This window comes from Pholcus phalangioides, unplaced genomic scaffold, assembly GCF_987345545.1.
Source record: "Pholcus phalangioides strain wild (caught in Gottingen) unplaced genomic scaffold, Ppha-v1.0 ptg000015l_1, whole genome shotgun sequence".
NCBI classification, from domain to species: domain Eukaryota; kingdom Metazoa; phylum Arthropoda; class Arachnida; order Araneae; family Pholcidae; genus Pholcus; species Pholcus phalangioides.
Genome location: NW_028301608.1, coordinates 110,100,160 through 110,112,853, shown reverse-complemented (window position 1 = coordinate 110,112,853; position 12,694 = coordinate 110,100,160). Strand labels below are relative to the sequence as shown.

General features: G+C 31.9%; 1 protein-coding gene across 4 annotated transcripts in view; it reads left to right on the top strand.

The window, feature by feature from the left end:
- LOC149077566 (LIM domain-binding protein 2-like) overlaps nt 1–12,694 on the top strand; it is a 143,800-nt gene that overhangs the window by 126,503 nt on the left and 4,603 nt on the right. For 2 of the 4 annotated variants that reach the window (XM_089245125.1, XM_089245127.1), the window contains exons 9-11: nt 1,243–1,366; nt 1,642–1,686; nt 9,146–9,276. In XM_089245125.1, coding sequence (XP_089101251.1) covers nt 1,243–1,366; nt 1,642–1,686; nt 9,146–9,276 — 300 coding nt within the window. The remainder of the gene's footprint in view (nt 1–1,242; nt 1,367–1,641; nt 1,687–9,145; nt 9,277–12,694) is intronic. The other 2 variants (XM_089245128.1, XM_089245129.1) reach the window with 1 other exon arrangement.

The following is a 12,694-nucleotide window of genomic DNA, read 5'->3' as shown; positions in this document are numbered from 1 at the left end:
TATATCGTATTACATGAATTATGCTGTTTCAAAATTATGTTAAAAAACGTGTATGTGTGTATATATATATATACCTAAAACTTGAAGGTAATCACCATTCATTTCATTAAAAAATAAAACAAATCATGCATACAAATATTCACAAATGAAACATTTCAATATTTTTTATAGCAGTTAGGGTTAAGTTAATACATAAATTAACTTATTACATTTTAATTTCAAGAAAGTTAATGTCTTAATTTTTTTTAAACTGATTTGCTGAAAAAATTAAATACAACTTAAAGAGCAAATAAAATTCTGGTGTACATTTTGGCATACAATAAATGCCATTTAAAAAAAGAAAAGTTAAAATTATCCAAAAATTCAATTTGACCAAGTTCCACTCTACTACACATTTTTATATTAATAGTATTTTATAGATGTGCAGTGACGCAATAACATGTAACCCACTCAGAAGTTTGGAAAAAGACTTGTAAATTTTTTTATTCTGGCATCACATGGGACACTTACTTCTCAAGGGGCCCAAAATTTTTTCCATCACAGGGTCTGAAGAAGTCAGTTTGTGTCAGCTTTCTGCATTTGTACTTCACTTGTTGCACATGCCAAAAATGTATCAAGTCGTCCCTGTGTAAAACAAAATTTCTGTGTGACTAAATTTTTAGGAGAATGCTCTCATTTTTGATGTTTTTATGTAATCAAACTAATATGAAAAGTAAGATTAATAAAGTTGATATCAATTATAAAGTAAAATTTATAAAGTTGATTAATATTAAAAGTCAAAATTTGCTTGTAATATTAGACAACTCAAAATATTGGAAAGAATAAAATTTGATAAGTAGCGTCATTTAGATTGGAAATGCATCGTAAAACATTTTAATGAACACATCACATACCTGTTACATATTAAATTATGTAGCACTCTTGGTTATACATTGAGCAAATTAGAAAGCACTATGTAATACTGCGTCATTTGAAAGTGTTTTATTCATGAAATAGCATTCATTCCCTTAGTGAAGAAAGCGTTTTTCTCTCTTGAAAATTTTAGTCTTATTTGAACACTCATAGCAACTATGAAAATTATAATAGAGTTAAAAATAAAGTGAACCAAAATGGTTTTAAAAAGTTTGATGTTAAAATAGTTTAACTGTATAGTGAAAATTACTTTCCTACATTGTATAACAAACCCTTTAATTGATTGACCCCATTCAGTTGATTTTGCAATGCATTTTCTCTCTCTTACAGCTTTGCGTAATTTTAGAACCCATGCAGGAACTTATGTCGAGGCATAAAGCTTATGCGTTAAGCCCAAGAGACTGTCTCAAGACTACCCTCTTTCAAAAATGGCAACGGATGGTTGCCCCACCAGGTCTGTGTAATTGCTTGGTCATTTTTAACATTTCATTAATCACTAATGTTTGCATTAACTATATGTTGTAAAACATTTATATACAAAAGAGTAATGTTTTTCCTCCCTTAAGTTTTCCATATTATTTTTTCCCCTCTGCTGGGTTATTGTATTGGATTTTTTTTTTTTGGATTTGTAAATGTTCACACTCACGGCGCTTGTCTCTATAACGAGAGCCCAAGCGATTCTTGAGTGACTGTTTTAAGGGTATCTTAATAAGTTGTTAATCCCAATAGGTGGATCTCATCGCAGGGGACCGAACGATGCAAAGCAAGATTTAGGTATGTGTGTTACTATGGAACAGAGGGTAGAAGCCCGTGCTCTTGTTGCATTTTACTTACAATATTTTTAATGCTGTGATTTTCTGTCATTAATCTGTGTAATATGTGTATCTGTCAATTTAAAAAAATTGACTCCAGTATATATCTGCAAAGGGCTGATTTTCAAGAACTGGTTTGAAACAAATAATTGATATTCCAAAACTTTCAATTGTACATTAACAGTTAACCCTTAAACTGTGCAAATAGTGAGAGGATATAATGTGCAAATATCACTATATTCGTAAATTCCTGTTTTTTTCCCCATTGGAAAAATATCACAAATCATCAATAAGAAATTGAGTAGCCCGCTAAGCCCATCATCTATAAGAGAGGGAAACACAGTTCAAGAGTTAAACATATACAGAATATAGTAATTGTAGATCCTTTCCTGAAGTAGTTAATTTGATCATCTCCTACCAAGATTTAGTAGTAGATTCAGTATTAGGAGTGAATATTTTATAGAAAACTTATGCATGTGCAAAATAATGAATTGCCATGTATATAGCTTCTTTTTTCTGTTTGGTAAAAAAATGTATGAAAAAAACATTAGTTGTGCTATTCATATTATTTTTTATTTGCCAATACTTGCAAAAATTGGTGGATGTTGACAACTAAGGAATCGTATTGGATTTGTTATTTAGAAGGGAGATCATTTCATAGAATATTCAGCAGTCTACATGCAGAAAATCACAGCAATATAATTTTTTTTATGGTGGTGGTGGTTTTTAGTTTTATTTTTTTTTCAACTTTTATATTATATGTACAGAATTATTTAAAAATACAAAAAAGAGAAGAAAAAGTTATAATTTGATGTGTGGTTTCCATTTGAATTTTAAATATATAATTATTTTTCATGATAAATATAGTGTGATATAATTTGAATTGTTTCATTCATAACAATGTTTCCAGTTTGTTTGAACACAAACACGTCATAAAGGTGAGGTTGGGGGCACCCATGCATATGAATTTAGAAAACCTTTCAGTGAGGGCATCAATAGGAGTGCACAATATTTTTTTATATAAACAAGTTTTGATACTTAACCAGGATTTAATTCTCATTGGTTGAAAGGACCTTGTTGAAAATGTTTTAGTGGATGACAACTTTTGTTTCAGTGATCATCATGGTAGTTTTGTTTATAATTCTTCTACTTGTAAATCTGATTTAAATAAATCTGATGTGCCACGCACACACACACACACAAATTTTATTTTAACTTGGCTTGGTTCGCAGGATTGGGAAAACCTAAGTTCCTGTACTAAAAAACGTCCGATGTGAGATGCATGAATTATTTTTTTTTTGCATCATAATTTATTCGATTGCTCTGATGTAATTCCAGTTTTCAAAAATAAGAAAAAATAGTCCAGTTATTTAAAATTTTTTGGGTTATAAAAAAAACTGTTGTCCCACATGGAAGTATTTCACATTCCTTTTGCTATTCTTTCTGTGATTAATTCGATCTGAGTGCAGATATATTTTTAAGCAAAAACTTATCTGAACATGTAAACCTGAATTGGCATTGTTCAGAAGAGGACATTACCATATTCCCTATATTAGCTAGTATACTGGAAAACTTGGGGGGGAGGGAGCGTTTTAGATATTGTAGTCTGGTGCATTCTCTGCTTTCCCAGAAAAGCTAGGCTTAATAAGAATTGCAGAATACATACAAAAAAACAAATACAAAAAAAAAACCAATAAACATGCATATTAAATACTAAATGAATAAGCTAATCGGAATAAAAAATGATTAAGTGAGAAAAGCACATAGCAAATGTGTTTTGTTCAGCAATTTGATGATGAAAATTGAGCATTACCTTATTGATATGATTTTGTTATCATCATACATTTTCTGTATTTCACGTTTTTCTGCTTGCTGGGAGATTGAAGAATTATGCTGTTGCTTTTTGCATTATAATATATTTTGCAGTCTGATTCTTATTTTTCGCTCTTATTCCACTTTAACACACATGGACAAGTAATACAAAAATACTTTCACACACTGGGTACACCAATTTGAATCACTTGATTTAAGAAAAATAATTTAAATTTCATTTTTCCTTTATTTAACTTCAATGGTATTGAAGTAAAAGTAGCCTAGTATGGTATGCATACACATTATTGAAACACTGTATATATAGTCCTTGATTAACTTTTTGACTACTAACAAGAAATATATGTCCCAAAAAAAAGGTTCTATTTCTAGATTTTGTTCATTGAAAAAATTGCAGGAAAATGTAGGGAGCTAAACTTATAGATACGCCTATGACTGCACCAAGTATTTGCAATGCATTACAGTGGGACATTAGGGTTCTCCTGATAAAAAGCAAAAAAAGCAATTATTTTTTGTATAAAGCCTTGAATTCTATTTCCTAGTTGCTGATTAAAATAATAGATGTTGTACCGACATTAATTACGTTGGATTTGAAATTTTAATACAAAAAGTGAAAAAGTCTATAGTTTGCTAGTTTTTTTTATTAAAACTCATCAAATTTGTGAATATAAAAATGTGTAAATTGTTAAGCAACATCATGCAAGTCTGAAACACATCATAATAAATTCATGCATCAATCATGCAAGAAACAATCTTGCCAATAGAATATGTTTTTCATTTAACTAAATGACCCTTTGGTTGTACATCAAGTGAATCAAGAAACCTACACCACACATGTGATACTGAGTTGCTGCCAGATATTTACTTTAAGGGAGGGGGAAGGAATCTCATAAATAAAAGCACATTACAAGAAAAATGTTAATCCATTAAAAATTAATTCAGGCTCAACGACCCTTCATGATACATAAACAGAATTTTGGTGTCATATTTTTTGCTTGTAATTTTTCTTATTGTTCATTTGTTAGTTTATTCATCAATTGCTGAATCAAAGTTGAGAGATGAGATGAAAAAATATGCATTCTTAATGATTTTAACAAGATTTGTTCTAATTAATAAGAAGTCAGTTAATTCAAATTTGAAAAATTGATTTTTTTTTAATTGAGATTTTTTTTTTTTCATGCCCTGCTTTATAGTCTACTAATGTTTCCATTTAACTTTTATCTAATGTATGCCAACAAATATATGCTTAGTACCTAACATTTTTTTTTATAAACCAAAAGAGATTTGCAGTAGCAAAGGCAAATATAAAGCTCAAACTATCTGAATGCACTTACTAGTGTTTCTTAAACCGAAAGGATCCCATGATGCAGAAAATTGAAAAGTTTCAAATCAGCATATTCATTTGATTTTTAGAGTCTAGATATTTAAAAATTATCCAGAACACATGACTTGAATTTCCTCAGCATGCTGACTAATGTAGGGCAATACAGTCTGGCCCAAGTATAACGAAGTTGGAAAAAACAACAAAACTATTCGTTATATGCGAACTTTGTTTTGGAAATGATGCATTCAGACGAAATGAAGCATGATTTACATACACGATAAGCATTTTCAATATTGTAAGCATTCTTAAAAGAAATAAAAATTAAACTAATATATATTTAGAAAAAAGATAAAAAAATTTAATTTAAATCTTACGTAATTCAACAAAAATATTTGTCAATTGCTTTGTTAAAGGGTTTTTTTTTCAATTGATATTGTGTAAGAAGGCACGCCGATCTTGCAACATACGACCCCCTGCAGTAGTTCTAATACATACGTGGGCACACAAACTTCCTTTGTGTTCGTTTCTTTCCATTGTGTTTGTTGCAAAAAACTGATTCTAGGTAAATCCAGTTCAAACAGCTCAAGAATCATTCATGACACCATACAAATTACTGAACAACCAATTGCAAATGATCCATGTGCTAATGTATACCCATCTTTAAGGTAAATGTTTTGCACTAAAATAATTTATGCCTGATAATCATACACAAAATTTAATGCCTTTTATTTTAGCAAGGGATGGGTCATTGTTGCACACTTTCGCCTGCCTTTTTTTCGAACCATATAAAAAGAAGTGCTTCCATGTCAATATGAGCTAAGTTAAAGCAGGGGTTCTCCAACTCTTTCCACCCGAGGTCCCCCTTACCCTAATCAATGCTTGTCTGTGGCTCCCCAGAGCAGTTTAACAGAGAATCTCTTCAAAAAATCTTTGTCTGGCTGTTTTGTTGCGCCCCTGACAGTGGTTAAGGGTGCACAGTTTGAGAACCCCTGAGTTAAAGTGTTTAACTTATGAATCTGATAGTACAATAATCTCAGACATAATTATGCTACTTACTGATTTAAGAATTGAGTTTGCTGCAAAAATGAATTTTTGTATGATTTAAATTTATACATTTCATATGAGTAAAAATTAGAACAATATAGCCACAAATGTTAATAGAATGTGATGGGTTTCTCATTCTCAAAAAAAAAAAAAATTAGAAGTCATCCTACTTTTCCATGATTAGTGCATCCTGGTTATAAGAATTTGTTGCTCACTTTTTTAGAGATCATATTGAACGATTTTATTGTAGGCCTGGAGAAATATTAAAACCAATGTGAAATTAATTACATATATACTCATATTTTATATTCAATCTGTTGACTATTTCACAATGAATACACTGGACTCCAGATTATCTGCAGATTTTATTTTTGTTTACACAAAACCTTGATATACAGGTAGTATATAACGAAAGTTGTATATTATCAGTTGTTCATTTGTGTGTTAAGTGTAACTACCCATCAGAAAATTGTTATTTTAGGTACATCCAATCAAAAGATGGGGAAAATTATTCAAACCCCTTCAAAAAACATCTCAGCATAAGTTTTTGTGTAGAATCACAGTATTTGTAGAGTCAAGGGGTCATAGTACACGAACTTGCATCACGAAGATCTGTGTTTGTATCCCACCAATGCCACCATGGAGTTAAGCCAAAGTTGGTTTTCTGTGGTTCCCATCTTTGAGGTGCAAATGTGAGCTGTTAATAAGTTCTGCCACAGAGAGCAACAGGCCTACAATGATACAAATATTCAATCATTACATTTCACTCACAATTTGAAATATAGATGGCAGCATTGAGAAATCGCCAATGTGTAGTCGTGTGAGCATATCGTGCTGGGCTCGATATGCCCTTGGCTTTCTTGTCTTGAGGATCCAGGTTCGAATTCCGTTCACGGCACAGTGGTGGTTGCCTGACGTTGGTTTTCTGCAGTATTCTAACTTTGAGGTGTGAATGCAAGCTGGTCTCCCATTTGAAAAGCAGAGAGCAGGCAGACCTACAACACGATACTGACATAACATGAAAATTCGAGTATTTCTATCTTCACTTCGAATAATGGAAGACAGATGGCAGCATAAACACGAAAAAATTCAACTTGACAACATGGCCACTCATACACAGAACACACACATTCTGGCATGTGCCGATTCATTAGAAATTCTGCAGAGGAATGTGTACGAAGTGCCTGTACAGTTAAGTAATAGTAGCACTGAGAAATCAGACACAATACTTCATGGCAGAGTCTAGAACAAAATGTCTGTACCTTACAGTCTGAGTGCGAATGTAGTGTGTGTATCTAATTATGGAAGGAGATCTCGGCGACAAGATAAGTCTGGTGCCAGAATCCTAACGTGCTTTCATTCAGTATTTGTAAAGAAGTTTCACCAGCAAAGCACATTCTTGTAAATTCAACGTCGTACTCTTTAGTGAAGAAATTAGAATGAAAATGTGGTTAGGGTAGAGAGGTTTGAACATCCCGCCAAGTTTGAAGCTTGTGCAGTTTTGTCACGTGCTCGCCAGAAATTAGCATGTAAAATTTCGCTCTCCTCTCTTTGGCTTATCTCTTGTTTAACTCTTTGTTTCAAAATCCTTCTTGGGTTTTTTTAATATCAACACTTCCAACATTCTAATTAAACCCTCACATTTCTCTGTTAGACTCAACCATTCCCAAAAATTACAGCCCATCTTTGCTTCTTCAGATTGTCACAAATTTAGCTTCTTCTCAAGAACTATTATTGATTGGAACAACCTACCACCAAATATTGTAAATTGTACTACAATTTCTGAATTTTCCTGTCTTATCAATCGTAATTTTCGTTACGCATAACTTCCGCATCCTCTTGTATAGGCCTCTGCCAAACAATATTGAATAAATAAAATAAAAAAAATAAAATTTTCATAGAGAATCTTATAGTGGTAATTGACAGACCTTTTTTTTCCTCTCTCAATCTCGATCTAATCTCGTCATTAGGGCATTCCCAAAATTTCATAGCTTTCTGATTGGTAGTTGGAACTGTAACAGCTCAAAACATGGCAACTTTGATTATTAACACCCTTATATCAACAAATTTCATTCAACAAAGGTGATGTGTACAGTATTTGAAACCAACAGTTGAAGAGCAATTGAATACTTTTCTTCAACCAGTTTCCAGAATATCCACAAATTTTGTTTTCTCATTGCCCTTTGTCAAGTGTGCAGAAGATAATCGGCTGCAACTAGCACTTTTTTTCATTAGTGTTTCAAATCTGCAATGTTCTGTGTTGGCTTTCATTTGTGACCAATTTTGTAGTTTTAGTGCCTTAGTCTTTACACTAATTTAAAATTTGTGTAGTACAGCAGCAGGGTTTAAGCTAGATAAAAAATTTCTTTGGCAAAAAAAGCGAAAATGGGGAGAAAAGCTTTAGCAAAATGCTGCAATGCTAATATATTGTTGTTATTGATGAAACAAAAAATCAGCCAAGGGGTCTAGAGACCCATACTGGATGATACATTGCAAATTTATAATGAATAATAAGGAACACAGTTACTTATTAGTAAACAATATAATGATTGATGTTTGGGTTTCTATTCATTCCATACCTCCTGTACGCATTTTTGCGAAAGTAGCTACCACATCTTTTGCATTCTAAGATTTTCTTTTGCATTTTGCAAAAAATGTGACCGTAGCTTAAACACTGTACAGCAGGTAGCAGGATTGTACGTTAGACTAAAAGAAGCCCAAGTTGGATTAGTTTCCAGCACTAATACAGTATATCTACCACTGGATTTAAACTTTTCTACATCTATTAGTTTAGCTTGGGACCCCTGTTATCTCATTACATAGTTATCGTCATCTTTGAAAAGTGTACCACTAACTTCTAAAAACATATCCGAAAACATCTGTGAATTTTCAGATTTCATCTGGCAAAGTCCTTGAATACAACTTGAATTTTTTTACCTTGAAAGATTATGAAACCAGGGTTATTATCTGTTGAATTGTAACCATGTTTCCATGTGATTTTAAAAATACTAGTTTTTCTAATTTTCTCATTGTGAGCATGAGTTTCAACTCAATCAAAAATCAGTTTGGGTCATCAGAGATCCCCCCTCCCTCCCCAACAGAGAGAGAATGGAAGTCATTCTCTCGTTACATAGTTTGATCTTTTCTTCCAAGATTTTTCACAATATATTTGATATGTTGTACATAAAGATATATTTTGTTTTTCATTTCCTTCTCTTTACAGAAACCCAGAGGCCTCCCAGTAAACGAAGGAAAAGGAAGTCATCTGCTACAAACAGTGCGAATAGTACTGGTCCTGGTAAGAAAAAGAACAACATGTCCCCCGGGCCTCCAAATTTCTCTCTTGCATCTCAGGTAACTTTTTCTATTTTGCTAATGACTATCATGTATTGTGTTTGCGGGTGTATCTACTTGAATTTGCCTTTGTTTTTAACGTTGAAATACAGCAGTCTCCATTCAGTAGTCTATTATATTTTCATAAAAAAATTGTTATGGAGAAATAAACTTCAATTGTGGAGCAAAATTTAAGAAAATGAGACACATGCCTTTAAAAACTATATCATAAAGAAAAATTTTAAAATTATATTACTGTATATATGTAAATGTTTAAATTTTTTTTCAGCTTAACCTTTCTTAATTCTTTGAAGTGAACATATTAGCCCCTACTCTGAATATTTCAACAGTTCTAAGCAGGGAAAAGAAATATTAAATTATTATCTCTAATATCTCATTTTTAAATTATTCTAACTTCGTCCCTGCATAAATCGGAATGAAACTATACTATTATACAAGTTGAATTCTTCATAATTCGATTAAATTGTTTTTAATATTTACTCTCCCATTCTATTTTTCATCTTTTTCTCCATACTCTCTATGGGTTTGAGAGATATCTGAATGTAAATCACTGTATATCACGGTCATGAGTTAAGAGATAATCATTGGTATTTAATTTTTTTTACTTAATTTTCCACAGAACCCAAGCTCAACACAAGCATAGCCAAGTTTGTTTGTGGCAAGTATCTTGAAGTTCCTTCTTGTGTATTCAGCATTTCTAATAAGAAGATGGAAAATTTTGTTTTACACTAATTATATGATTGAGCAAAAAACACAACAAATATCATATATTAAACAGTCTGTCAACTTTCACTCAAAATATGTTTGTTTATGAGACACTTAGTCAATTTTTATTCCTCAAATTTATGGGTGAATGTTTATGTGTGTATGCCAAGTTTTTTCTTAGATCCTGTTGTAGAAAATGGGTATATATTTTGATAAGGAAACTTATCAACATGTGCTAAGCAAACCATGTGCATGTGAGCATTGTCATCATGAGTTTTTTAGAAATTTTATTTGCATGTGGCATTTTTTTTTTGATTAACCTAGATTATAATTTTTTTTAAACACTTTTCAACAGTCTGTGTTGACCATGTTCTTTCCCAAAAGGATGGAGTTATTGTGTGAACAAAGAAACAAACAGAATTGAAAATGATGAAATGAACTTTATGGAATCTTGGCTAAATAATTGTTATTCATCATTTTGTAATTGCTGCTTGAATATCTGCCAAAAATACAGTTTCTTCACTTATTGATTTATTCGACTGTCAGCAAACAACATAGCATGTAGATATGTGTTACATTAATGTTTTTCTCACAATCAGCAGTTTAAAATCAACATTTTAAGTGAAAGTTGACAGTTGTTAATTTTGAGAAAATATTTTTTCTTCTCCTTGCAATCTTTTATTAGAATTTTATGTAATGTTTGTAAGACAGGTGAATTTGCCAGATTTTCATACAGGGTTTTTAAAAAAAAATGCTGTAATACACAAAGAAGGAATTTTTCAGATACGTTTTCTTACCCAATCATTAGTTTTTATGTGATGCATTTTTGTACATAAAAACATTGCTTTGTGTTAAAGTGTGGTAAAAGGAAGAATCAGTTGAAATCGGTCAACTAATTCTTTTCCTGGTCGAAGAAAAAAAAAGATGTAGATTAGTTTTTTTGTTTCTGGGGAAAAACTTTGATGTTTGTCCCTCTGGTTTTCCTTTCATGCATATGTATCACACAAACACAATGCACCAATGTTTCTGACAATGTGCCCTGAAGTGTCCAGTGTGTATGCACATTTTTCTCATTTATTTAAAAAAAAACAACAAATTCTGGCAACTTCACCTGCCTTATCTGCTTCTTGTGCAGGAGGGGAAAAAAAATTAAATATTATATTATGGCTGGAAAGTTTCCAGAATTTGTTATCTTTCTGCTTAAGCAATGATAAAAAGAAGGGAAATTAATCCACTATTGATACTGTGTTTTAATAACTGGCACAAATGCATGAGCTATTAGATTGATATGATTGGCATAAATATAATAAATTATATCATTAAAAAATGTCTGCAGTTTGAACCAATTGATCTTCCCTTGGCAATAAGTATTTGCCATGATGATTTGTAAAATTGAATGCAGTCAAGTTTGCTTATAACATACCCTGTAGATGATTTGTGAAATTATGATGTTATAAGCAAGGTCTTGAGATTATGCATGCAATACAACTACTATATAATCTAAAGTTCATTATATTGAGATTGTCCTGGGCAAAATAAGCTTATGTAACATGTAATTGAATTTAATATGGCACGAATATATGGTTTCTAGTTGATATTTCCTGAGGAATTTTAAAAATTTATTGGAGTATACTCAGTGCCATCTTAATGCATGTTGTTTAACTGGGCACCTCAAATGCAGAGGGTAATGAGCTCTAATTAAAATTTTCTATTGTAAGCATGTTAATTGACAAGCTTAGCAAGATTTCTAGCCAGGTTGGAGCCTCAAAAAAAGGCTAAGACAATTTGGAAAATAAATGAATGGTAGAATTTTTTCTCAGAGAATTCTTGCAACTTTGAGGAGGAGGAAAGGGATATTTTTGGCATTTTTTATATAGCAGCTCAGATGAGCCCATGGCCTGCTCAATATTCCTTTCAGATGTGAGCAGTCATTTTTTGGAATTTCACAAAATGTTTTTCATTTTTAATACTCAAAAAATGCATTTAAAATTCAAATCTTTATTTTTATCTATTTTTTGTGAAGAAATAATTCATTTAATTCAAAATTTTTCAGCCAGATGATGCAGTGTGTATTCATCTTCACATACAATTTTTTCCCCCAAATTTTATGCAATAAATCACACTTTTTCCCCCCGAACGCATTTTCTCCTGGAAGCCATCTTAACCCCCTCTTCGAAAGTTCAATTACAAGTGCTGCCCTCTGATGAAAGCCCCCAAAGTTCATATTCACCATGTTTCTAACTCAAAATTTAAACTATCCTTTAAGTCGGAACTTATTCCCTCAGGTCAAAAGAAAAAATTCTACAGTGTGAAAAAGCAATCCATATATTTGTACAAATGGCACCAGAATCTGAAAGGGATATTGTATCATGTCTTCAAAGTATGTATGTTCCACCTTTAGTTCCGTGATTTAGATCTACGGTGCTCTTTCTATTTCTAGAAAGGAGATAAATTGAAGGGTTCACTCGAATAACTGTCAGTGCTACATTTCTGTGAAATCTGGTTTTTGACTAAATAACATTCAGAAACCAACTTACCCCCAAAGCAGAATATGCCTATGTCTGTGACGTACATCGCAAAACAATCTGCAATAATTTTAAGAAAGGTGTGGGAAAACACTATTATATGTGGGAATTTTTACCACACAACATTTCCAGTCAGCCAAGGTCTTGTTGCAGAACAATGCAAAACATTCTGCTCTGTGGCCAACATA